General features: G+C 38.4%; 1 protein-coding gene across 1 annotated transcript in view; it reads left to right on the forward strand.

Annotated features, from left to right (window-relative positions):
- Window positions 1-27,886, forward strand: part of NBAS (NBAS subunit of NRZ tethering complex) — a 412,001-nt gene that overhangs the window by 64,518 nt on the left and 319,597 nt on the right. The window contains exons 15-21 of the mRNA XM_072407518.1: window positions 12,128-12,385; window positions 12,921-13,046; window positions 19,019-19,170; window positions 21,854-21,991; window positions 22,213-22,291; window positions 23,822-23,926; window positions 25,173-25,309. Coding sequence (XP_072263619.1) covers window positions 12,128-12,385; window positions 12,921-13,046; window positions 19,019-19,170; window positions 21,854-21,991; window positions 22,213-22,291; window positions 23,822-23,926; window positions 25,173-25,309 — 995 coding nt within the window. The remainder of the gene's footprint in view (window positions 1-12,127; window positions 12,386-12,920; window positions 13,047-19,018; window positions 19,171-21,853; window positions 21,992-22,212; window positions 22,292-23,821; window positions 23,927-25,172; window positions 25,310-27,886) is intronic.

Raw genomic sequence — 27,886 nt, forward strand, 5'->3', positions numbered from 1 at the left:
TTGGGTGCCGCTTCGTTTTCAATAATGGATCATGTACTCGCGGCCCACTGAAAACACCGCCGCGGCCCGGTGGTTGGGGACCGCTGGTATAAGACTTATACATTATTTGTTTTGTCTGCATTTTCACTTTAAGGTGTAAGGGAAGGCAAAGCTTTAGTTTTAAATAAAGTAGGGAAAGATATAACTACTGTGGGGATTAGCTTCATGGTAGGCTGGCTCCAGGCAATAATGTCTCCTTAGGGCTCCTGCCTGTATTTATTTTGTCCAGAAAAAGGCAATAAACAGACGAAAAACAAAAGGGTTCCCTAGCAGGGATATTTCAACAAAACAAAAGTCTTTCAAACCAAAGAAATAGCCTCTTGGCTAACTCAAATCAACTGTCTAGGCTGCTTCAAAAAAACAACGCTTTTCCTCTATACAGGTCAGCATCAGAAAGTCTTGCTCACACAGACACATAGCCCCTGCTGCTTAGCACCAGGTGTGGGACCTGGAATTAGGAATCTGTCCCACCCTGCTCTTGCAGATTCTCAGCGAAACAAGCCCCAGGACAGGCATTTTAGACAACCAGCAGGAAATGCTAGACTTTTCCTGCAAACAAAACTCTGCTGGTTTCACAAACCTTAAGATACCGCAACCCCACATACCATCCATCCAAGACTTTCCACATGACGCTCTCTTTGCCCTTTTACATTGATTTCAGTTTTTTTTTTATTTCAACCTCTCCTGGAGACCCTTTTTCAGGTCGATATTTCTGTGTATGTCTTAAAATTAATATCTTGTATTTATATAGTGTCAACTATAGATTTTTTTCTTCTATTAAGCAAATGAATGGTTAAACATACTTTACAATTCCTTTATCAGTGCATATCAATACTCCTTTGCTTGCTTTGATCTCAGAAAGAATTTGCTGGATACATGCGGAAAACTTTTCTTTTATTTAGGGAATGTTCACAGATAAATCAGTTAATTATCACATAATTGTGTGTACCCTTGAATATTGGGGCTGATTGATAACAGAATAGACTCAGAACAAAGTCCTTTGGAATATTGAGACCAAAATTGAACTTTATGGTCTCGATCATAAGTCCCTACCACAGTCATACTGCATATCATTCACACAGTTAAAGGCCAGTTTTAAGGGAAAGCCAGTTAACTTATTTGCATGTTTTAGGATGTGGAGGAAAACCAAGCAAACACGGGGAATATACAAACTCCTTGCAAATAGTATCTCAGCCGAGATTCGAACCTGGGACCTAGCGTTGCAAAGGCGCAGTAGTGCTAACCTCTGAGCTATCAGTGAGTTAGATGAAGTGATTCAGCCTCTCTATTGGTCCTGGAGATCATTGACATTGAGATAAGAACTATTTGAAAAGCTGAAATGTTGCCGTTGTCACCAGAACAACAAATAAGGGTTGATTTTCTTTGACTGAGTAGATTTTTTTTTCAGCATCCAGGGCAAGGATCAAAGGGAAATCACCCCAGCAGTACTCTTACAGCAAAAATAACCTCATCAGAATTTGAACCCTATACCTACTCCAAAATCAATGCCTGCCTATACTCTTTACCATGAAAAATATATCTGATAATAAGTTTATTTTGAATCACCCTTACTAAATGTACAACAGTCTTTATTAGTAAAATAAACGAAATGTCTATCTCCTTTGCAAAATATAGTTTGCTCTTTTAGCACAGGTGCACTTTCCATTGCATTTGTATCTTTTTTTTTTTTCCATGGAAAATTACATTTTTAGCTTTAGGCGTAATTTGCTTTTAATGGTAAGCTTATGTAATACTTATTCCCTTTTATTTCTTTGTATATTCCTGGGGTGAATGGAAAGAAATATGCTGAAATAGGCTTTTCCTTGTCATAGAGTGAGCTAAGCACTGGAGTTAATTCATATTATAATACATTTAAGCGGTGATGTACAAGCGAAGAGGATTAAATAGAAGAATGGAGAATGGAGCCTTCTTGAGCATATCCCACAGTGAAATGGCAAATAATACCTGTAACTTTCTCTGTGTGCGCTACTCCAGCCCCAAAGCACTGCTTAGGAAAATTTAAAGTAAATTGTTTTAGCCGTCAGTCAACTTAATAGTCTAATAGCATTTTAGACTTTACAGTCTACTGTACCAGACTTAGAAGACAGCACGTTGGAGTGATTGTGCATATATTTGGAAAAATCTTTAATCCTCTTTTGGTTTTTAATAACTTCTGGTTGCCAGAGGAACACAATAGAATTTGTGGTTTTCTTATGCCTGGTATTGTTTAGCCCAGGTGTTCAGGGCATTCATCAAATACATTTAAAAGATAAATGTATTAATTTGCTCTGGACCCAAAATTTTCATGTTATTCTCTTTCTCCTGCATTAGAAAGTATGTATGCGTATTCAGGGTCTTACTTTCCATGAAGTTAGACAGCTGCCTTGTAGCAGCGATAAGTCATATCTCTGACATTGTCTGTCACAGGTTAAAGAAATACTCCACTTTTGTTGAAAAAGAAAAAGTGAATGGCATACAAAATGACTAAATGAGCTATTTTGTAATTCAATATTTTTAAAAGTGACCTTTTTTCAGCTTTATCTTCTGTAATCTTCTAAGAATGTAAAGAAGTATAATATGGCTGTCTAAAAGGTATTCTGTACATCAGCACTTCTTACTGGTTTACTGATTTTCCCCTGTAATAGGAAATACATTTTTGGTAAGATACTTCTGACGACTTGTCTGCTCAAGGGACGCTTCAGGCATTGCAGAGAACTGAAAGGGGATTATAGTAAGTGCGGACCTTCACATTTAGATAGACCAGAAGGAAATGTCCCCCCCCCCTTGTCCCCAACAAAAATGGGAATATACCTAATGTAGCAGTTCAGTGAGTAGCCTTTATTGTACCAAAAGAAATTTATTGTAATCATTGCCCAATAAAAAGTTACCCCACCCTCATTGATAGTGGGATAATTCTTACTTTCCTCCAGCAAGATCTTGGCTGCCTTCTCTTCATACTGCCCATGTTTGCCATAACCATATACATTTCCTTGAGTAAGCCATGTTCCATGGATCCACTGCTGGCCCTTGTGTTTACAGCTAGACTATAAGTATGTTTGAGGCAATGTAAAGTATGAAGAAAAGCTCATATTTGTCATAATTGCCATTAGTTTCCTGACCTTAATTGTGTTAAACCAATTTAGAGATGTGCAATTCTTGCAGGACAACCCAATTTTTTTTGGAACCTAGAGGCTTTTTGCCAAGAAGAATTGGCAGTTTTACCATCTGAAAAAATCAGTAGCCTCATTCACAAAAACCTGCATGCCAGTATTGATGTTTAGAATGGTCTTATGTGTAAAATCTGTTTAGCAATGCCAATAACTCAAGCTAAAATTCATAAAGAAGCAATATTTATAAATTACTTATTCCTTATGGGACAGGACAGTTGCTGTAAGTCTCCTAGCATGCAGCTTGTTGTGTCTCTTGAGTCAACCTATAGTGCTCTGGGAATCCATTGAAAAGCAGATTGGAAAATTATCGTTGGAAACGAACCACCGATCAGCCGAAAAGCGTTCACAAAAACGTGACCAACGACGCCGACGAACAAGGAGTGTCGTTGGAAATGAACAACCGTCAAGGCGGATCTGATTGGCCGACGATCGTTTGCTATCTATCGTGTGTACGGTTGTTCAGTGATCGTGCATGTTTCTGCAGTACACTTTCTCCTTTACGTGTCACTCCCTGCATCGTTCAAACGATTGTATCTAGCCTGTATACACTATTGGTGGATTATATTTGAACGATCGTATCGTTACAGCATGTACAGACTTGTGCACAATACGATTGTTCAAAAATAATTGTGCATAATCGTTGATCGGTCGTAATCGTTCATTTTCTAATGATAATTATTGGAAGTGTGTACCTAGCTTAAAACAATCTTGGTTTGTCCTTAAGAACTGGAGTTATTAATGAGTGTAGAGGTTTATTTGTGGATTAGATTCCGGTAATGTTAAAGCTACAGGCAAACTTCACACAAATAATTGTGGCTTTGTGTTCGTTAATAAATCACCTTATATGAATGTGGTTAGGTATCCACCTGGCTGTGCTTTGGAGTAGAGTTGTGTAGCCAAATTTCAATGCTGGATAAACAAAAATATGATTACTTTGAAAGGTAAAACAGCGTCACTATATGTATTTGAACCACCGCCTCCCCTAATGTTCTCAAACCAATGCATTTCAAAGACTGAAATTAGTTATAGCCCAATATCTGTATATTATTGTTATCTTGACTAGAGATTTTGAAAGTAAAGCAGCTCCAGCTGCAATACTCACTTCCTCTTAAATGCTATTCCCTCTAATCTCATCCTTCTAAGGTCCAGCACCTCTTCTAGATGGAATGATTCTCACAATCATTTAACCCACATCCAGTGACTGTGAGGCATCCTAATCCTCCCAGGGTGGGTTTATCAAGGTACTCTGCACTTATTTCACAATTATGCTCTTTGCATTGTTGAGGACCTCTCGGCAAATGGAAGGAGGTAAAGAGTACCAGGAACCATTGTGTGATGTAATAAGAACTAGTGTAGAGAATGGAATTGGAGTTTAACTAGAGGCTGTCAAAAAGATTGCATAAAAATGTGAGGAACTAAAGCCTTTTTTTTTTTACTCAATCACTTCATTTAAGAGGCTCAAAAGTAATTGGGCAATTGACTCAAATGCTATTTCATGGTCTGGTGTGGGCAAATCCTTCGTTATGTCATTATCAATTAAGCAGATATAAGGCCTGGAGTTGATTTGAGGGGGGTGCTTGTATGTGGAAGACAACATGCGGGCAAAGGAGCTCTCCATGCAGGTGAAACAAGTGGCAAAATCTACAGTTTGGTACATCATGAGAAAGAAACAAAGCACTGGTGAACTCAGCAACTCCAAAAGACCTGGATCTCCTCGGAAGACAGCAGTGGTGGATGATGGCAGAATCATTTCCATGGTGAAAGAAATCCCTTTACAACAGCCAACCATGTGAACAACACTGTCCAGGAAGTAGGCGTATCGATGTCCAAGTCTACCATAAAGAGAAGACTGCATGAAAGTAAATACAGAGGGGGCACTGCAAGGTGCAAGACACTCATAAGCCTCAAGAATAGAAAGGCTAGATTGGACATTGCTCAAAAACATCTAAATAGCACAGTTCTGGAAAAACATTCTTTGGACAGATGAAACCAAGATCAACCTTTACCAGAATGATGGCAAGAAAAAAGTATGGAGAAGGCGTGGAACAGCTCATGATCCAAAGCATACCACATCATCTGTAAAACATGGCATGGACACTAGTGTTTATCCATGATGTGACACAGGACAGAAGCAGCCGAATGAATTCTGAGGTGTTCCGAGACATACTGTCTGTCAAATCCAACTAAATGCAGTCAAATTGATTGTGAGTTGTTCCATATTAGAGATGTACAGTGACCCAAAACATACAGCCAAAGCAACCCAATAGTTTATTAAGGCAAAGAAGTGTAATATTCTTGAATGGCCAAGTCAGTCACCTGATCTGGACCCAATTGAGCATGCATTTCACTTGTTGAAGACTAAACTTTGGACAGAAAGGGCCACAAACAAACGGCAGAGCATTAAAAAGGAGGAAACCCAGCATCTGGTGATGTCCATGAGTTCAAGACTATAGGCTGTCATGCTCAGGAAATTGTTTTCAACCAAGTATTAGAAATGAACATTTTATTTTCAGCTTTTTATTTTGTCGAATTACTTTTGAGCCCCTGAAATGAAGTGATTGTGGTAAATAAAGGCTTTAGTTCCTCACATTTGTATGCAATCTTTTTGTTTAACCCACTGAATTAAAGCTGAAAGTCTGCGGTTCAACTGCATCTGAGTTGTTTCATTTAAAATTAATTGTGGTAATGTACAGAACCAAAATCAGAAAAAAAAGTCTCAGTCCAAATAATATATATATGACCGAGAATCGGCAGTTCTAATGAAAAGACATTGATGGTCTCAGAACCTACCACTGAGTTGTATGAGCAATACATAATTATGTACAACTGACTGACACTGTGCAAGAAGGAAGAGAATAGAATTTGTGTTTTTATATATATATATATTTATATATATATATATATATATATATATATATATATTTATAGGAACAAAGTAAAACTAGAACAAAAGCTAAGTATTAAATTTGAAGAGTAGTAATTAAAATTGTCTTTAAAGTCGGCTTCACACTCTGAATTCCTATGGGTTTTAACCTATAAAAGAACTTTTGTGCAAATGGAAAACCAGAATAAATGTTATATCTGACCTTGTGTTGAAAAATTCTAAACCTGCGTATGTGGTTTTCCTTTAGCCTAATAAAGCATTGCAGTCTTGATACAATATTACATTTGGAATGTAAATGACTTTGGAGAGGTTGCTGTGTCCCTTCCATGCATCTATAGTCAGTAAGTTTGTGCTGTCTCATCCTAATTACATTTTGGTGGAGTGAAAAAAAGTTTAGGAACTCTGTCGTGTTTTTATTGTTATTTGTCTTCCCACTGAGTGGAATCCCCACATTGGGAATATGTGCTATGCTAATTGAAATTGCATTGAAATTGGGTGGTGAGAAATAGCAAATCTGGGCACTCTGTCACAGAATATGGTACTGTCTAATAAAGTGAAGGCATGCATGGAGCATCATAAGAGTAGGAAATAAAAAATAAAAAAATCCCCCTTGTTCTAGTCAGGTAAAGGTGCTATGATATAAGTGTTCCCTGTGTTTAGACTTATGCTGTTGGGCTCTGACAGACCACTAACCCATTCGGTTAATGTTTGGGAAAATGCAAAATACCAGACTCACCATACATTTCATCTTCAGTGAAAAAGAAATTGGCCAAATTTTCCCAAATTCTATTGTCTTCCACCAGTTGGACAAGGGCTAGAGATATTTACCCATGCTTCCCTGTTGACAGAAGCCTGTGCATATTAGTTGGCCAGATGTGCGTGTTGATGTATCTTTCTATTAAGACAAAATGTGGTTATGTCATGTCATTATGTCTCCTCTATCTTTGACCAGCTACCCTTATACCCTGAGGGTACCAAAACTTTCTGCCTTCTTTCTGCACCTCGGACATGTAAGGAAAAAAACCACATTGTTTAATCCCCTTTACTTTCTCACCCTTCTGACAATCGCCGCACAGAGCAGACAATGCAGCTTTCCCTTTTTTCCTATACCCATTACAGTAATTACTGAAGAAGCCAATAAGGCGAAATGCGTTGGGTTAAAAGATGTTATACAGTAGATCATGAGCTAGTTTGAATGCTGTGTAGTCCCGCAGTCCACATCCTTTGACGTTGCAATGGGCTTTGGACAAAATTGTTGAATCTCTGTACACTGGTATTTTGCTTGACGTTTGAAAAATCACCTATTATCTTTAGTTTATTAACAACCCCTTCCTTCCCCACTTTATTTTATTGAATTCTACATTTACAAGGGGTATCTACCTTAATACTTTGATATGATAGAGAGAGCTAAAGATCAATACACAATATTTACTAATGTTGCTTCTCACCTTAAAATACATTTCATAGGCAGCCCTGGCTTTTATAAAATATATGTTTTATTGAACCAACCAATGTAAATCTATAAACCTCAACATGGTAAGATGTGCACACAGCCAGATAAGAAGCTGTCAGGGTTCCGTGTTTCACACAGCATGCTTAATCATAGGGCTTCAGTATATCACTGCGGTGGGTCTGTGATTAGGCAGGCCATGAGGTACATACCAGCATGGCAGAGTGTAGTGCTGCTGTGTTCATGTCATTTTGCACTAATGTTATATAGATAGTACTATGTTCTACATCATTGGTAACAAAACATCCATGTGCTCCATTTTTCACAACACATAAGAGTTTTTTTTTTAAATCTGTGTTTGCAGTTGATGCTACACAAGTGATTACTTTTACTAGATTTTCTATGCTAACTATGGGCTGGAGATTACACGGTTCCTGTGCACATCATGTGGAAGGACTAATCTAAGATGTGTTCACTGCAAACTGAATAAAAAGTGTTTCTTATCTGCATGCTTGTTTTGTTTTCTGAGCTATTTCAGAATTGCATTTAGAAGATGCGTCCGGTGATATCTTTACATTTTGGATGGCAACAGCAATAGATATTTTTTTTTAGTTTTTAAAACTAAGTTAGTTTTTTAAACTAAGTCCACCTTGGGTCTCACTTACCTTGTATATTTTACTTACCTAACATTAGGCTTCCTGTACATATACAAGTCTGCAATTATGCATTCAAGGTGGGTCACAATGTACAGCAACAATATAATTTCCAAAAAGTTAACCTTCAGCCATTCCTCTTTGAACAGGCAGAGTCTTTCATGTTATGTGTCATGTTAGAGGAGTGTTTTTGGAGATGCGATCATTCTGCTGCAAGGGGAGTAAAACTTTTGCAATAGTCTTCTCCTGTGATCACATTGTTCAGTATAGTGCACTGGCAGATCAAAGGATAAACAACATTTTGGAGGGCTGTGCAAAACCTTAATAGATGTTTACTTCCAGGTCACAGGGTGAAAAAATAGCAGCGGAGCTGAGCTTTGTCTGCGATGGATTGTTACATTGCCTGCTCACCTCAGTGAGGTAGCAGCAGTTGACCCAGGCAGCACATATGTACACATGCGCATAAACAACATTTGATGGGCACATGCATAGTATTTCAAATGACTGTTAACCCTAAAACACACCATGGCCAGAGAATCCGACCCTTTTTGCATGAATGAACACAATAAATCCCTGCGCTTTTGTACTTAGCAATACTTAGTATGGGTATACTTGGCACAGAAATATTTTGGAGGATAGTACCGATATAAAATGAGTCAATGAGCATATTCCCTATTTATAAATACAAGGCTAATATACTGATCTTTGCTTTACTATAGCGCGTTGCTGGCCAAAAAACAGCAATGCAGGTAGTGAACTTTCAAACGCTAACAGTTAACTTGAATTGAATGAATGTTCCTTTGGGGAATAAACCATGAAATACATTTTTGTTATATAGTTAAATCCTTCAGAAATCCAGTTCCTTTGTGCTCTGTAGTGTTATGCCTCCTAAAACTCATTTGACATGAATTACTTTAACATCCTCCTCTCTGGTATTACACTAACTCTACTCTCCTCTCTACAATCTATTATGAATGCTGCAGCCGGACCTATCCATCTTTCCCACCGCTCCTCTTCTGCTGCCTCTCTTTGTGATTCTCTACTTACTTCCATTTCACCTTATAATCCTATTCAAGCTCCTTTGCTTTGCATTCAACTCGTCCCACTTACCTTTCTTAGCTGATAGAAAAATATTCCCCTAGCCGCTCTGTTCTTTCCTCCATTGACCTACTAATAACTTCCTCACTCATAACCTCGTCACATGCACAGCTCAAAGACTTTTCTGGAGCTGCCCCAACTCTCTGGAATGGTCTTCCTCATCCTATTCGGCTTGCTCCTACTTTATGCTCATTTAAAAGAGCACTCAAAACCCATCTTTTCATACTGGCCTACCTATCTTCTTCTGTCTCCTAAAACCCTTACTACTTACCCACCATTCCATACCCCCCTCCCCTCCTATTGTGTGTTACTTCCCCCACCTCCTAGATTGTAAGCTCTTCTGGGCAGGGTCCTCTCCTTTTTCTGTGTCACTGTCTGTATCGGTCTGTCATTTGCTATCCCTGTTTAATATACAGCTCTGCATTATATGTTGATGCCATTTAAATACTGTCTAATAAAAATAATGTAGAATCTCTACCCCTGTGTTGTTGAGAGGGTGAGGAGCTGTTCTTTATTTCTAACACATATACTACCTGTTCTAGGGTGACAAAGCAGGATCACCATGTTTAAACAAAACAAAAAAAAATATTTAAGGAGTAGTAAACTGCAAAGTATTTTATTTTAGTTCTTAGCTTTGCACTCCAGCAGAAAGAAATTGTCAGTAAGACTCTTGTTCTCTTAGTAAGACCATGGCAGTGAACTGGTGCCATAAATAGTGTTTGTTGGAGAATGTCAAAACACATGGAAAGTCATTTGGTGTTTTGAACTACATCCAAGTTTTGATTTTTAATTTAAGGGGGTCAAGGCACTTACATCTCTGACTAGTTTATTGCACTAATCACATTCTCCCCCCTTCCATCTCCCAAACATTTATGTACAGGGCATTCTTCCCTAGCCAGTGATAGTAAATTCATTATGATTTTCTTCGTGTGACAAAAGGCTTCTCTGCAATAAGCCTCATGTGCTGCTGTTACTGCGTCTTCCGGAAATGCGGTTTTCTACATTTAATAGAAATTGTAATGTTCCCCCCAGCACCAGTCTTCTTCCCCGTGTCACGGATCAGGGACACATAGCATTTCAGAAGTAATTGAGCTGTACACAGGAGACCTTTCTTCCAAGTCATTAATGTAGGATTAGACACATGATATTTGGGATAGCGGTAGGAGAGCTGTCACTTGCTCACTGAGTGTTTTACTTACTCGGCTGTGTGAGAGATATAGCTCTGTCTGGACAAGTATGGAGACAGAAAATGACATTCTATAAAATTGTTAAAAATGGTGAGAATTAGTATGGAATGATTTTTAAAGGGTCTGTATAGACAAAATATGAACATTGCTTGCTGTAGATTTAAATTATGGAAATATGAAGATATATTGTGACAAAAGCAACATGGCCTACCTACTAATCAGCTTTTGATGATGGCCTTCAGCACCTGGCTACACTGAGCTGGATTCCTATAGAAATTAGTATAGCCTGTAATAAAATACTGGGACTATAGCTCCAAAATAAACTTTATGCAGCCTTTTACACGCACACTTAATGGAGGATACAAAACACTCCATTGGGGAAGGGGAATCACTGGATTATGTAAAACTCATGTTACAAGTTGACTATAGGTGATCTTAATTAAAGTACAACTTTTGTTCTTACTAAGCTATTGCAGGGCTATTAGTCTTTCTAAACTGTTTAAAAATATCCTATTTTTTGATAGCTGTAGTGTTAAAATAAACATCTTCTGACTACTTATATATGTGATACCCCAACAACATGATACCCTTATTATGTTTCCCAAAACATGCCCTGCACACCTGAGATTTTTGTGTTACTGCTGGCATACCCAGGCATCCCTGTTATATTCACTGCATTTGTAGTAGGAACTAGTCATAGTAACAGAGCTAGGAATTCTTCACAAAGAAAATTCCTAGAGTCCTTCAATATATAGAAAACTTTCAGGTGCTATAACTGATCAAAATCTGAAATATTTATTTTGGCTGGACTAACCATCTAATAAATATTTTCAGACTCCAGAAGGTCAGTTGCTGTTCTTATAGGCAATTCCCCCCAGATCTCTGATCTCTCAAAAAGCCTTTCCCTATGTAGAGATGGTCATCAGGCTGTCTATAGCCAATTAAACAGCATGAATTAAAGGGGAGAAAGGTCTCCCTTTTAGACCTCATGTTAACTATAATACTAATTCTGCTTGTAATCACTAACTCTAACCCTTCTTCATAGAAACTCCTTGTTGTCACACTTGCCTTTAGTTCACTTATAAGCAAGTTTTTTTGTCATCACTTTTCTTTCAAAGTGCACCTGATTGGACATATCCCTTCCTCTCCAAGTTTTTGCCCCTTGTTGTATAATGTTATATAGATACTGCAGAATTCTTCCCATTTTACGCTGGGTGTAAAGAAGCTATAGGTGGTGACAGCACCTTTATTGTGACCCAACTTTTCAGTAACCATCCAAAAACCACCAGGTGGTTACTGAAAAGTGCCGGGTGGTGCATCCGGATATAAGGGGCTAGGGGGAATATTGGATACGGGTACCTGTATAGGGTTATATAGAGGCAGATTACTACTGAACCCTGGTTTCTTAAAATTGCTGTACTTCAAAATAATTTCAATGGTGTGTAACTAATTTGAAGCAACAATCATCTGTGTATTATATATCTGTTTAAAGTTTAATAATAATAGGAAATGTTTTTTCTACCAATACAATTGACACACTGTAATATGTCAAATGTTCTGGTCAGTCAGGAAGACTGATCAATGTCTGGCTGTGTGAATTGTAAGTTCCATAGTTGTGATATTTACAACTTGTGTTTTGTTTCTAGTGTGAAGTGAAGCTAGCTTCTAAGAGGTCCCGCTTGGAGAGCAGAACAGGAGAAGAGGAGTATGGGGATGAAGATTCTGACTGCGATGAAGAGATGACCGCTAAAGCCAGATACTTTGCTTATATAAAGCAAGGGCTTTATTTTGTCACAGAGATGGAACGATTTGCCCCTCCTCGCAAACGTCCACGCACTATTACTAAAAGCTACCGGCTCGTGAGTCTGAGGTCAACAACTCCAGAGGAACTCTATCAGAGAAAGGTGTGACATAATGCCAGGAAGGAGACCTTTCATATCAGATCTGCATAGTTGTAAATGTGGTTGGGTTGTATGCCATTAATGGAAGGATATCAAAAATTGATAACTTTTTGGTGACAAATATTGATTTTAGGCAAATTTGCTAGGATGTCTATAGGTGATGCTGCAAATCCACCGTGATAAGTAGTTTCTTTTTTACCACAGTGGACTTTATTATCATTTATAGTGGTATGTTAGTTATGTTCCTTTAGCAGCAATTTTATGTATTTGGCCATATATGATCTGATGTTTCGAATAAAGCAAGAACTTTAGGTATTGTCCTTTTTGCAGTCTTTCATGGCATTTGGCACCAGATATGTTAATATAAGCCTAACTGGCCTTGTATAATCAAATCTAAATGTTTAAATTGTCATTCTTTTTGTAGCAAAAACAAATTATTATAGTGTTAGTCTTAAGTAGAGGGGCTACAACCATGTGCATTTGGTGCAAACACTAATTAGTTGATAATTGAATAAATGTAATCCTTTCTTTATTGTAGATTGATAATGAAGAGTACGGAGAAGCTTTGTCATTAGCTCATGCCTATGGCCTGGACACAGATCTGGTTTACCAGAGACAATGGAGGAAGTCTACAGTTAATATAGCCACCATTCAGGACTACTTGGTATGTCTGGGGTTTTGTAAGTCAGAATATGTAGACTTATAGTGAAATTTTGGTTGGATATCAAGACATAATTTGACAAAAAGGCAATCTTTAAATTACAATATGTCCTAGTTTATAAAAATTTTCCTGACAGCTATGTCATACTAGAATGACTTCATTGTGAACATGTACCAGACACCCCTCTCTACAGACCCTCTTCTCTCTGCTTCTGTTGCTTAATAGGTGTCACAGAACATCTGACACTGTGACATTATCTGACAATGAGTGTCACTAGCAATCAAGAAAGGGTGTAATGCAGAATACTCTGCAGAATACTGGCTCAAATATCATTAACATAACCTGCAGATACCTGAAAATTATGCTGAGCTTTCAACATTTTTTTTTATTTTTTAACAATTCCTTACACCCTTCCATATCCTGCATCTGTCACTGTGGAACAGTAACTCTCCTGCAGATATTGACAAACCCTGAACCGTAATTTATTTTTTTTGCTGCAGCCCCCAAACTTCTTCCCATAGCACATCATTTGTACAACCAAAACATGATCTGCTGCATCTAAATTAAATTTAAAAAGTAATACTTATTCAAATAAAAAAAAAAATTCTTTGACCCTAAAAAATGGGGTTGTTTCACTTGGTCCTTCCCTTCCTTCTGTACCAATTTCTGAAGTAGGGAGATTTAGTGGTGGATTCTGGGATAGTGTATTAACATCTGGCTTGTACACTACCTACTGTGGAAAGTCACAGTATGGTTTTTGTCTGTTGCAACGATTAACCAATTGAAACACCTAACACTTTGTACTAATACAGTTAATCCCTATTGTTAATGGGATCTAAACAAAAGATATTCACCTGTCTCTGTCCTGTCACATGGTGCCACCATCTTCTTCCTTCTTCTTGCCATCTTGATTGTCTGGGGCAACATAACTCCCATGCAGGTATGCCGAAGTTGACTCATTCCTAGCAGAAAAAACGGCAGGGATACTCACTGGGCAATGATCAGGCAGGCAAGAACTGTTATTGCAGAAGAGACGTCACCTGTTCCTTTTTTGCAAAAAACACCTACCTGATCACCACTTTTTCAAAGTGGCACTTTAATTCACAGCAGGATGTTTTCTCATTGGCTTATGAACAGGGTGATGAACACAAGCTTTATAAAGTAAACAACGCACTTATTTTAACTAAGCCAAATCCTCCCTTTTTTTTCTCACATGCACCCCCTTCCCAAACACTGCAGCTTCTAGTGGGAGGGGTTCCAGAGGTAGCGCTATCAATCCAGAAGGCTGTAGTCAGACAAAGATGTGGTCAGGTTCTGCATGACAAGTTACAGGCTTGTGAATCAGCAATGGGAAAATGAATGGCTTCACTGTAATATATTATTCCCACTGTAGTACCAGTAGGCACAGCCTGTGAGATTGCTAACTATGCCCCCAGTTCAGGAGCAGTGCAGAATTGTTGCCTCACCATCACAGGAAGATGTATTACGTTGACTTCACTATCATGATCAACAGGTATTTGTGAAACTTCACATGGGGGGAGGGTCTACAAGAAAAAAAGTGAAAATGTGTATGTTATAAATTCTGCAGCACATTTTATATTTTTAATGGGAAGCTATAGTTCTACTTTAAAGTGAACAAAGCTTCCCTTTATTTATGACTGTTCACTTTGCAAGGTTGACAGCCCATACTCCATTAGTAAATCAACCCCAATAAGCTGTCATCATGTTGCTCGCTTTGTGCTTTTTATTTTCTACTTGTTGAAAGATTCCGACAAACACAGGCAGCAGTTGAAATGCTGACACAAATGCTTTTAGATAGAGCCAGTTCGTCATAATTATATAAATATATTTTCCAATTGTGTTGAGATGGGTAATCACATTTGAATACATTAATGCTGGTCCATTATTTCATTAGTTGCTGTGTGAATAATAATCTCATTAGATTTAAGGCTGGTACTGTATTTTTCTGCTCATTTGCTGGAATGGCTGCAGCTTTTATAGAAGTTTACTTTGGGGTCATACTGAGGTGACTGTATTAGGCTTATTTAGTATAATCAGGAGCTCTGTACACAATTCTCTATACTGGCCTGAATTAGAGACAACGTCTTCACCAGACAAGCCTTTTTTATTGGGTTATTCTATCTAAAACCTTAGGATAAACTAAAATAAGATTGGGTTTAGATACATTACATTTTTTTTGTTTGTTGTAACAGCTGTGGGTTAGTGTAGAGGCTTAAGCTGGGTACACACGTGCAATTATTGTCGTTGGAAAGGATCTTTCACGATCCTTTCCAATGACTAAGGACTACATGATGCATGAAGAAGCGCTGTACTTACAGCACTGTTCTGCTCTATGGAGAGGGGAGGGGGAGAACGACTGAGCGACACCCTGCTGCACGCTCTCCCCCTTCTCTTGCATTAGGATTGTTTGTCAGCCATCGTCCGTAGATCTTTCAGGAGGGTCGTTCGGACGATGGACGCTGTATATACGCCAGATTCTTGTCCCATATCGGCCCTTAACTTTTGCTCACACTGGCCATGAGGTTGTGATGTGTTTACCGCTTCCTCATGGTGGTGAACCGCTGCCTCTGGGTAGATGCTTCATGTATATCATCATAGCTTCTCCCTGGGACAGCCCTATTGAGAATAACTGGGGTTGAAGTACTTCTCTTGCCAACATCTCTCAAATCTTTAGACACTGTTCCTTTAGAAACCAGCGCTGTGGATTGTGCGACTGTGTGGGTGGCAAAATGCTTGCCACTTGAAGCCGTGCGGGATTGCTCGTTCACGAAGCAGGGCTGAACCTGGCCTTTTACTTTGTTAAAGTGTATCTGAAGAGATTTTTTGTCTTTCATTTATTTATTGTGTTCTCCTTAGTGAAATTCTTCTTTTCTTTTTGTACTGGTGACCATTGTCTCTGGGTAACTAAAAGTGAGGAAGTACAATGCTGGTGGGGGGATCTGGTGGTAGGGTGGTGTATAATGGCAGCCATGGCAATGCCACTATGTGATGCTGAACCTTCGTCATCCAAAAAACTGAAATCAAATTAAAGAAAGGAACAGGCAATTGACAGTGAAGTTGGGGAGGAAAGTAATTCAGCCATTATCAAACTTTTTACCATGAGTGAAACCTTGAAATAAGTTTCAGGTCTTTAGGGAACCTCTTCTATAATTACTATATCCACAGCTCACAGTATATTAGTGTGGTGGTCAGTAGGAAGAATGACTCTTATATTGCAGGCTAGTGGCAATAATGTCATTTTTATAGATAGCCAAAAAGATCTTTGGTGTGACCCAAACTGATCTGAGAGGTACAAAATTACCCATTGCTCAAGGAACCCCTAGCAACCTCTGGAGGAACCCTGGTTGGGAAACACTGTACTAAATGTTTTTGGACAGGGGCACATTATCCAAGTTGCTGGAGTTTCAAAAAGCACATCGCGAGAACTTCAGAGTATGCAGAAAAAACAGTAAGCATTTTCAGTATAACTGAACTTAAATAGTAAGACATTTCAAACAAGCAGTTCTTCACTGCAGAAGGGACAGGAGATGCCCCCTCTGCAAAAATAAAGCATTTACTCGCCTGAACTCCTGTTCATATGCATAGGAGTTTCTTCATTCCCCTCAACTAGTTACACTTTAGCTCCTTATACATTGAATAAAAGATTGTGAATACACTTTTTTTTCCTCTCTCTCTCTCTCACTAAAGAATTAAAAAAAGGAAGCAGAGCAGTTCCAAGATCTTAGTGGTGTTATACACTTTTAAATTGTCGATCAGTGGCATAGTATTTATACATTTTTTATTTCAATAGATTTTTATTTGATTAGGTATTAGGATAAAATTCACAGGTTTATTTAGAACAATGTAGATACAGAGTGGCAGACCAGCAAACGTTATATAACCATACATGCAATACAAAACAGTGTCTGTATGGGGCCAAATACCTGTTTATAGATACCACACAGAATCAACCAGGGAAAGGGTGTTTAGGGGTGTATGGTTACGGGGGGCATTCATACTTTTTTAGGACTCACTTTAACAGAAAACCCCAGGATAACATTTCTCAGGTGATAGTTTGCTGCTTTAACAAAAGCTCCTAATTATCACATTGCCACATGAATGTGTGGCTGTACATTCCTGCAGACTTTGATTACTTTGATAATCCCTTTTAAAACCAAAAACATGATCATACCACTCTGCTTATTATTATCATCATTTAATTCTGTTTCCTACCTGTTATTGAAATTTTCACAATGTTCAGGTAATTTTTTTTCTGACCTTGTATAGAATTAATTTCAGCAAATGTATTCATTTTTTCCTCCCTGATTATCTTTCTTCCTATTTATAACAGGCTAATGACAGCGGCATAATTAGCTTATACAAATCAAGCAGGAAGAAATAATAGGTTTACAAAATTTCTGCATAAAGAATAGATTAGTGTTATCAAGTGTTTTTTTTAACCCCCACCGCACTGTGTAGCCACAGGGGCCGAGGCATATGGTCTGTGCATTCCTAACAGACATTTCATTTATATGAATCATCCACAAGGTCTGCAAATTGGGAAGAGCCAGAATTTCTCAGTGGTTTGATTTTGTTTGTAGGTACTCTTGTCACGTACCCATTATGCTTCCATTTGTGTGGTCTTGTAAATCCATAACAAATTTTATTTCAATTTGAGCTATTTTAAAATTCATTCTTCACGTGAACAAGTGCACGTCAGTGCCTAGACATTTTTTTAATTCGGAAAATATTCTCCTTTCCCTAATGAATGAAAAAAAAAAAAAAAATCCCCGAAAACTTTGGCTTATTAGGTCTTAAAGAAAAGAAAAACTGTGGGTGTTACACATCATTAGAGACTGTCTAGCGTCTGTTGTTTTCAATCAGGCAGACATAAGGCTCAATTTCTTAAGCTATAATGATTGTCATTTAGCATAACAGTCTTCATCTGAACAGCAACAGCTGAAAATGGCTATCACCATGCTAAAAATAACGATTGTTTTTGCTAATAACACATGTATTATAGCTCAGTGTCCTGATTATCTTGTCTGTTAGACTTGCGGGGAGATAGGGAAGTCAGCAAGGCACAATCAGGAAGCAGTGCCTACCTATGTAATGAGCAGATATTAGTACATAGATGTTTGTAAACATGTTTGATCTGTGCACAGGGAAGTGGGGGGGTTGTAAGCGGAGCGAAATGAGCGCAGGCTGTATGGCTGAGCGTAGACAAGTGCAGGCTTTTAAGCTGAGCACAGGTAAGTACATCTGTGGACCAAGTGAGTGAGGTTTTTAAGTTGAGTTTAGATGAATGCAGGGTTTTAAACTGAGCACCAGACATGGAAGCAAAATGCAATAAGTTTTGGCTTTGAGGTTAGGTATGGATGAGTGCATATTTAAACTCTACTCTTCCTTTTAGGCAGTGGGGAGCATTGGGCACTTAAGCATAGGTGAGTTCAGGCTTGTCAATTAAAAAGAGGTGATTGTAGGCATGTGGGAAGAGCTCTAGTGAGTGCAGACTAGTGCGCGTGACCCGGGTGAGTGCAGACTAGTGAGCGTGGCGCGGGTGAGTGCAGGCTAGGGAGCATGGTGCGGGTGCGTGCAGGCTAGTGAGCGTGGCACAGGTGCATGCTAGCTAGTGAGCATGACGCAGGTGAGTGCAGGCTAGTGAGCGTGGCACAGGTGCGTGCTGGCTAGTGAGTGTGGCACAGGTGCGTGCTGGCTAGTGAGTGTGGCACAGGTGCGTGCTGGCTAGTGAGTGTGGCACAGGTGCGTGCTGGGTAGTGAGCTGTTTATTGTTAAGTTCAGAGCAGTTAGCTGAGCACAGTCGAGTGCAGGCCAGTAAGCTGCAAACAAGTAAGTGCCTAGTTGTGTGCTGACCACAGATGAGTGCAGCCAGGTGAGCTGGGCACAGGTTAGTGCAGGTTTGCTGTTTCAGCAGTTTATTACTGGACGTTCTTATCTTATGTTCCTTATTTTAGAGTAAGATCAAGAAGAGGTCCTGGGTTCTACATGAATGTCTTGAACGGGTTCCTGAGAATGTGGATGCTGCCAAGGAACTGCTAATGTTTGGCTTGAAGGGTACAGATCTGGAGGCCATGATTGCTATTGGAAAAGGAGAGGATGGTGGAAGGTATGTATATTTCACTGTGTTGAACTATGTAAATAAATTAAATTACTAGAAAAATATGAAACATAAATTGACTTTCCAAGTAAAATGACCTAATATTTGGCACTATTGTGGCTCACTGGCTTGCATGCTTTCTTAGAACCACTGTCCAGCCAGAGGCACTAAGGTTCATATACTTAGTATTAGCAAGCTGTATTATCACCCTGCAAGGGAATTTGCACTACCATAGTGATTGTAGTACACATTCGAAAATTACATGTTAACTAATGCTTACAGCTCTGGCTGAAAAGAGCGTTATGGGTGTTACACATTATACTCGACACTACAAGTACCAATAAGAAACCAATCCAAATATGACCATCCAAGGTATATATTAACAAACTTTGTTCAAAACATTAGCTTAATAAAAATGATCATTATATTCTTTTAAGCTTTTATGTATATAAAAAAGATAGTAATTTGCTAATTCCAGAGATGGGTCAATATTTTTTAAATTTTTTTTAAATAACAAAGACGAAGTATGTTTTTATTTTTCAAGCATACTGTGTACCACAAGTGACACCTCTCCGGAGACAGCATCAGAACTTTTGGCTGCCGGTGACGCTTTCGCATTTGCATATCCGTACACAAATGGCAACAGTTGACTTGCGAATCCTATCCTCTGATTAATGATCTCTAGCTTAAGACAGCGCTCTGAAGTGCCTTATTCCTTAACATGTTAATGCATGCGTAAATTCATTTACCAATCTTCAATCTTGCCCATTCTAATTATCCTTTTCCTATCTGATGGTTATGGTAATTAGCACACTTCAGTAAAATGTTGTGTAATAATATGCAGTCTCTTGAGCGCTTTGATTCGGAGCAATGTATTATCATTACAGCGGGCACTTTCCCAACACCGTCTCAGTGCCTCCACCGCTCCCCTGTTGCTTTTTGATAACCACTTAAAGTGTGGGTTTAATGCATAATATATGCAGCTGCTCTTAAGTGAAGATAGCCTTCTTCTAAGTGGAGGAGCCAGCTGCCTCTTTGCTGCAAGACTGACTGCTTCAAGATTAAACTTAAAGCAATAAAACAGGAAAAAAAATATGTTTTTAAAAAAATGAGATTGCAGTTAGGTAAGGCTACAGATGCATCACCTGACTTCTTAGTAGGGAATTTTCAGCTTATACAAGGTTTGCTTTAAACACATCATTATCATTTTACAATCTATATGCTAATAAAGTGGACCTGTCTTAGCCAATAAAGTGCTTTAAGATAACTGTACTGCTACTGTGCAGCCATCATTTAGTGTTTGGAACTGAGAATAAATCCTGCCCAGTCATTACATAGTCCAGGCTCCAATTTCCTCAGAGGACAGTAGAGACTCCAAATTTTTTCTGATTGTTAGATGATTTGATTAACAGCATTTTAAAGTTAAATTTTTATGTTAAGCAAATGAGAAATTGTCCAACTCAAAAGTTCAACAAAATAGCATTGCAATAAAATTATGTAAGGGTGTGCAGTGCTGGCCATAATATTTATCAGTGTTTCTCAATCAGCCTTCTTTGGAACCCTGGAGTTTCTCTAGAGGTTACTAGGTTTTCCTCCATCCGTGAGCAATTATTTCTTCTTTGGTCAGTCTAAGGGACACCAACGATTTTTTTTCTGTAGGGGTGTCATTCTTCCCAATGGCAGCAATATAGGAGGCATTCCTCCTGCTGACCACCATCACTTTGTATTGTGATCTGTGGATATGACTGACAGCAATATATACATATTTGCATAGACATCACACAATATTATCTTTTTGGATTTGGTACCACTACATAATTATAGTAATCATACCAACTTTATCTTTATTACACACATATAACTAAAATACAGTACATGAAAATATACCACATATACTCACCTGCATAAAACCTAATGCATGTTTTGTTGCATATCTGTTCTCTTATGTTGATACTTTATGATATAATAGAGATATTAAATTGAATATCCCTCTTTGCAAATGTTCTACTAATATAGTTAAGGGTCTCTGAAAATCCCCTGAGAAAGCCAACCAGCGAAACACGTGGGGGTTGAGACGACGATACAGCTATATGATCACTCCTAATTGATGCCCTATATATAGCTCTACTTGTACTTCAAAACTGTGTAGTACAAAACTTTATTTGCTTAATTAAAGTTCCCTCTCTCCCCCCCCCTCCCTCCCTCTCCAGAACACCTGAAAGTTATTTCAAGGTTTCGCCAAGGTTGAAACAGTTGATAAACATGGATATATATCTTTATATTATGTATACATATTTCTGGACAGCTAAGGGAGCTATAAGCATCATTTTACAAGTTTATACACCTACTCTTAGATGCCTTGCTGCAAAAATAACATCTCTATCATCTATAGAGCCCAACTGGCCAAACTTACATTAGAATCCTACTTTTGAGTCAGTGAAGTGACTGTTTCCCCCCCCTCCGACTGTTCTGTATGAATTACTATTGACTTGAATGAGAAAGGGAGAATCTAAAAGCAAACCGCTTTAAATGTGCCTACTCTTTAGAAATCATCCAGTGCTCTGTGACTAGTGTGTCATGGGTGCACCCTTTACCTTTTTAGATCTTAGAACTGACATATTAAACATCAGTCTAAAAATGTGCAGCTTTGCTGTTTCTTTCTTTGACTGTGTGTGTTTCCTTTTTTTGGCAGATTTATTATACCAGGGGATATAGACATTGATGATGTTGCATATGAGGACTTCCTTTCTGCAGAAGAAGAAGCAGAGCACAGAAAAGAAAAAGAAAATCAGAGAAGGAAAGAACTTCTTCAGTTGGTGGATTTTGACAAGTAAGTGCATTACTTTGTTATTGTTTATTGTGAACCCTGGCCTTTTTGTAACTGGTATATGAATGTGAATTAGATAAGGTGCCATACTGGATCTTTTTGTCAGAATACTGGCTTGGTTTTTTCCCATATGTACAGTTTTTTTTTGAAAGCCCAGGATACCCTGAAAAAATACCATGTTGTTGCACAATATTGGTAATCAATTTATAGTATTTTTCTTACAGCCTAACACTTGAACAGAAAGAGATCTGCCGGTGCAGACTAAAGCTTCTAACATATCTAGATCGTCTGTCTACATATGAGGTAAGAAAAACAGCCACAGAAAATATAAGGGGGGGGGGGGGGATTTGGAAGAAAATATCTTGTAATTGGGAAACAGTGATTGGTATGGAGCTTTATTAGGATAACTATGATGGCATAAGATCATAAATCAGGAGAACATAGTTCCCCTTCATCAGGGCTGAAACAAAGAACAAAGCCCCAAAAATTTGGTCAATACAAATCCAATAAAAGATTGTAGATCAAACAGGTGAAACGTTATGACTTCCAAAATTCCAAATATATCCATCCTGCAACCTAAGTGTTCAATAGCTAATTATAATATTAGGGGAACATTTAGGGCTCATGTCTGAATGGCAACACCAGCATTTGACAAGAAACAGTTGCATGTGACCTACTTTGTCTGTACTTCAAATGCACCTTAAGAGGACATGCTGCATGCAAAGAAAAATTGGCACTCTGCAAATCTCGTGAAACACAGCCACTGAACTGCCATGTTTACTACTCAATTAAAGTCGATCACATTTTGCGGACCTGCATTTGCTTTCTACAACTACTTCAAGTGCAGTAAGATATGGCCCATCATAATGAGCCCTAAGGTAAAACCACATTTCATGGTCACAAAACTATTCCTCTATCTGAGACCTTGAAGAAGCAAGCAGATTAGAAAGTTAGAATGATGTCAGCCCCTGATTGGTATACAATTTTTAGGTAACAGCCTCAGAAAGAAGTACTGCTTTTTGTGACAAGACATCATTAGCTCAAAGATTTCCAGACCTATTTTTCTGATGTCTAATAGAGCAGGACTATATCTAAAAATGTTGACCAGGCAGGTCCTTTATTGCAGAAGAGACAGGCGATGTCCCTTCTCCAAACAAAACAACCTTACCTGCCTAACTACTTTTTTTAATTGCACTCAACCGACCTCGCTTCCTTGCAGGCACCACCATCTTAACCTGATATCTCTCCTGGAGTCAGTTCTTCAGCCATCCTTATTGGCTGGGTTGGGACAACATAACGCCTGTGCATATGGGGAGTCCCAGCAGCTCAAGGTGATGCCAGGATACCCAGCAGGCAGGTATGTATGTTTTATTGCTGAAGGGACATTGCCGGTCCCTTTCTGCAATAAAGGCCTGCCTTTTTTCCTGATTTTAACATGATTATAACCCTGTGACACGTTTATCAGTGTGATAGTGGGGTTTGTGAATTAAGAACTGGTTTAGGTGCTCATGCTTCTGCTACAACAGTGCTATTTTCAGGACATATAGCAGTTTTCTATGCATTTCAAAGTCCTTTTATAGTCACATTCTGGTTAATAATGTTAAAACATCTGACTGCCAGAAAAAGTCATAAATGACAATGATAACCCAACAAATTCTCTCCGTATAGGTTTCGTTTAAAAAAAGAAAAAAAAATGCAGCTCAGGTTTACTGGCTCCTTAATGCTGCAGAACATGCCAAGCCTCTGATAAATAGTCTTGAATTATCCATTCATAATGCGCTCCATTACCGTGTTCCGAAGGATTTCTCTAACATCTGCTCCTTCGTCCTGCAGGAGATTCTCGGGGGGCCCGAGGCAGCGGAGAGAAGATACGATGCAGACTTCTTCAAGAAGTTTAGAAATCAAAATATCGTGCTGTCAGCAAGAACATATGCTCGGGTAATGTTACAAAGTCAGAACAATAAAGGCGGAATTGATTCCTCTTTAAGCACGCCGCCTTTCACCTCCATTATCATTTATAATCTGTTGCAGTTAGTTAACTCTGCGTTAAAGCCCAGTGTGCTTTGAACTCTGTATAGGAAGATGATCCTGTCAATACTAATCCACAATTAAGTAATCCTTTTTCTAACTAGATGTGGAGGAGCATGGTCCTGGGCACTGTGACAAATGTTCTTATCCATCTGCCTTTGTTTTTGCTAATATGTTTATTATCTAAGGACTCAGGAGTGTTATTGTTTTCACTGCCCTGTCATTGCAGCTGTTTTATGCTTTTGCCTTTACCTTCAATACTCCACATTTTAAAAGTCATAAGCTTTTTTGTTTTTATTGCTCTTATTAAAATGTAAAAATGTGCATAGGGGATATAAACATTATGAAAGTAAAGGGGACTTAAAAGTCACATTGTCATCAGTGTTGTTGAACATAAACAAGAATTTTGCGTAATGTGATGTATACAAAAAGAAGGGGAGGTATTCCTAAATTCTCAATATTAAGAGAGATATATTTAAAGTAAAATTCCAGACCTGGTGAATATATCTGCTAGAGACTAGCGCAACCATTCTTCTTGGGACTATCATTCAATGTGTATACTTAATAGAGATTTAGAGACACAAACTACTCTTTCAAAATCTAATCATTATTAAATATAATCATTAAAGCCCCCCTGAGTTGTCAGCAGCAAATGTAATCTGTAATTCTCTCCAGAATTGTAATATCGTTTTAGTTTTGCAAAAACTTTGTAGGTTATCCTATGTTGTATGTTCCTAGGGGATCCCATCTTTAGATGGAGTTGTTCGGATGAACTGCAACTAAGTTTGACTATTGAGCTGCTTAGAAGAGGATGTTAGATCTCAAAAAGCTACCTCTGTATTGCTGGTGACATGTAATGAGACTTTCATGATCCCCACATGTCCACAGATCTAAAGAAGTGATACAGCTAACATTTAATCAAATTAGAATGAATCATAAAGGGTCAAATTGGAGCATGTGCATGTCTATACACATCTCTGTCACTCATGTTGAATATCCATATCCTTCAAACTTTCCAAAAAAAAAAAATATAAAGTGATAAATCTGGTTTAGGTCAGAGGTCTGGCTAGTCTGCAGCCTGAATTATTCTGTGTGTGACATTGATAGGGCCCAGCAAGTATTTTTTTAATATAACACTGTTTCTGTTCTGTTGCAGGAAAGTAATGTACAAGCCTTGGATCTTCTGTTTACCTTCCATGGCTCTGATCTTCTTCCTCATCGCCTTGCCATTCTTTCCAACTTTCCAGAGACCACATCCCCTCACGAGTATGCATTTCTGCTACCTGAAGCAAGGTGAGACTTTATGACATAATTGTGCAAGTCAAGTCAAAAATTAGAGTTTATTACTGTCCATTTGGTGGCAATAGCTCTAATTTTCATTATCTGCATGGAATCATGTACACAGGTGCAGCTTGTTTACTTACTTTGTCACTGGTTGTATAAAAATTATATAATATCAAAATAAAATGCTAACAGGTTTCTATAGACTATGCACACTTTAGCTTCTATATATGAACATGATTTTTCTGTGTGCTTTTGTCTGTATTGTTTCTAGCTTTGTATCTCATTAGGTCTACATAACTACATGCTCATCTTTTCCCATAAAGCTACGTACACACTTCCAATTATTATCGTTGGTAAACGAACGATCGTATAGCACCGATCCTGTACATACAGATAACGACACGATCGTTCGTAGATATTGTACACACAATAGATGCGATCGTTTGAACAATACAGGAAGTTACGTGCACCACAGGAAGTGAGCGAACGTTCGTTCATCACGCATGCTCAGACCATGGACGATCAATGAACGATCGTACACACGAACGATGGTCAACAATCGTCGTCCAATCCGATCCGCCGGTCCGGTCGTTCATTTCCAACGGCTTTCCTCGTTCGTCGGCGTCGTTGGTTACTTTTTTTACGAACGATTTTTGCCCAATCGATCGTTCGTCGTTCGTTCGTCGTTCATTTTGAACGATAAAAATTGGAAGTGTGTACGCAGCTTAACATTTTTTATAGCCACATGCTGCTTTTTGGCAGCAACCATTTTTAAGTTTGCACCAAATAACAAATGTGGCATGAAACAAGGGTTATGGTTTGAAGTCCTTTTTTTTAAAAATAAAATGTGGTGTTTTTTTTGAATTAGTGTAGAGTTGCCTTTACATTTATCTTTCAACAATAAAGCATCCGTGGGCATAAATCTGATTGGTTGCTGTACTTTGCATTTCCTTTTTATTAAGCCCAAATGTTTCCCCAGCTCGTATCATAGTTTGTGTGTTGATTCAGTTCTCATACTAACATCTTTCATTACGTATTTATACTGGGCAGCCTTTAGTCAAAGCAATTCCTGTTAATAGAAAGGTGAGTGCTTAGGCTGGGGTCATGGGTCTATTTTCCTTTAATATATCCGGACAAAAGCATAGGCAATGCATAGTCTGCATTCTAGTTCTACTACCCTAATAGTGCCAAGTAAGATTTATTTCTGGAGGTGGGACTTTTAAATAGTGCTCAGCGGGCTTGTGGGATTTTGTTGGTTGCAATGCACATATTTTTTTACACTCTTTATATGGTTGGTACATAGTTATCATCCTGTTCTGTATTTTTGTAAATATAGTGTGCCGCATATACAATTCCAGAAATTGACTGTCTTTCGTGTTGATTATATGTTTGTTAAAGTTTTATTCATATAATTTTCTTTCAGAGAAATATTGATGGTGGGATAATTACTTGAGCATATGTAAAGTATGAATAATTGTACAGCTGATCAGGTTATCTGACCTTTGTAGCAACCCACAGAGCAATCATCATTTTTTTTCCAGCTCAATTAAAACAGAAATAATTATGGAGGGAAAAGCCATCTCAGCAGAGAATGTAAAGGTGGGAGGTGTGTTCACATGCAGTATTACTTAACATATGGGAAAAATAAAAGACATACTCAAATCAAACATAAAATATTTACATCTTCCTTATTAAAGGAAAACTCCATGAGTGGCTCCTAATCTCATCTATGTACTATTTGCTTCCCCTTGTTATCCCACTAGCTAAATTTTTACAGCTACAAGTTTTTAATGTTATTATCTGTAACACACTACTGTTGGTGTGTTATGTTCTTTGCACTGTTTTTCGGTTTAAATATATTTTCCCCATCTCCATATACTGTATGCTATATGACTGAAAGTATGCAGACACCTCTCTAGATTCAAATGTTATTATTAATAATAAACAGTATTTATAAAGCACCCACATATTATGCAGCGCTGTACATTAAATAGAGGTTTCAAATGATGGAGAAATACAGGCAGTGACACAGGAGGAGGAGAGGAGCCTGCCCTGAAGAGTTTACAATCTAAGAGTTTTTCAGTGAAGGGTAGTGTTATTCCCACAGCATACAACCTTGTGGCAACAAGTGACTATTCCCCTAAACACAGAGCTTGGTTCTTAAAGACTTGAGTGGTGAGCTTGGTGTGAAGAAATCCAAGAGGCCTGAACATAACCCTGTTCAGTATTCTCAGGAAAAATGATTTAAAGCTGGGTGGGAAGAATCTTTAGGCAGTTGGCAGCCCCTGTATTGTGACCAAACATTTTAATAACAACCCAAACAGCCGGGTGGTTACTAAAAAATGCCAGCTGGTGCGCCCAACTGAAAGAGGGCTGGAGAGAACACTGCTATTGAATCCTTAGGGACCCATTGGAAGGCTGATTGTGAGCCAGATCTTTTGTGTCGAACTCACCATATTTAACACACAAATTCACTTGCTGCAAGGGTACAAACTCCTACAGACGTACTCCAATAACTTGGGGAAATCTTACAGATTGCTCAATACAACTTTTATTATAATGAATAACCTGTAGCACAAACATATT

This window comes from Pyxicephalus adspersus, chromosome 4, assembly GCF_032062135.1.
Source record: "Pyxicephalus adspersus chromosome 4, UCB_Pads_2.0, whole genome shotgun sequence".
NCBI lineage: Eukaryota > Metazoa > Chordata > Amphibia > Anura > Pyxicephalidae > Pyxicephalus > Pyxicephalus adspersus.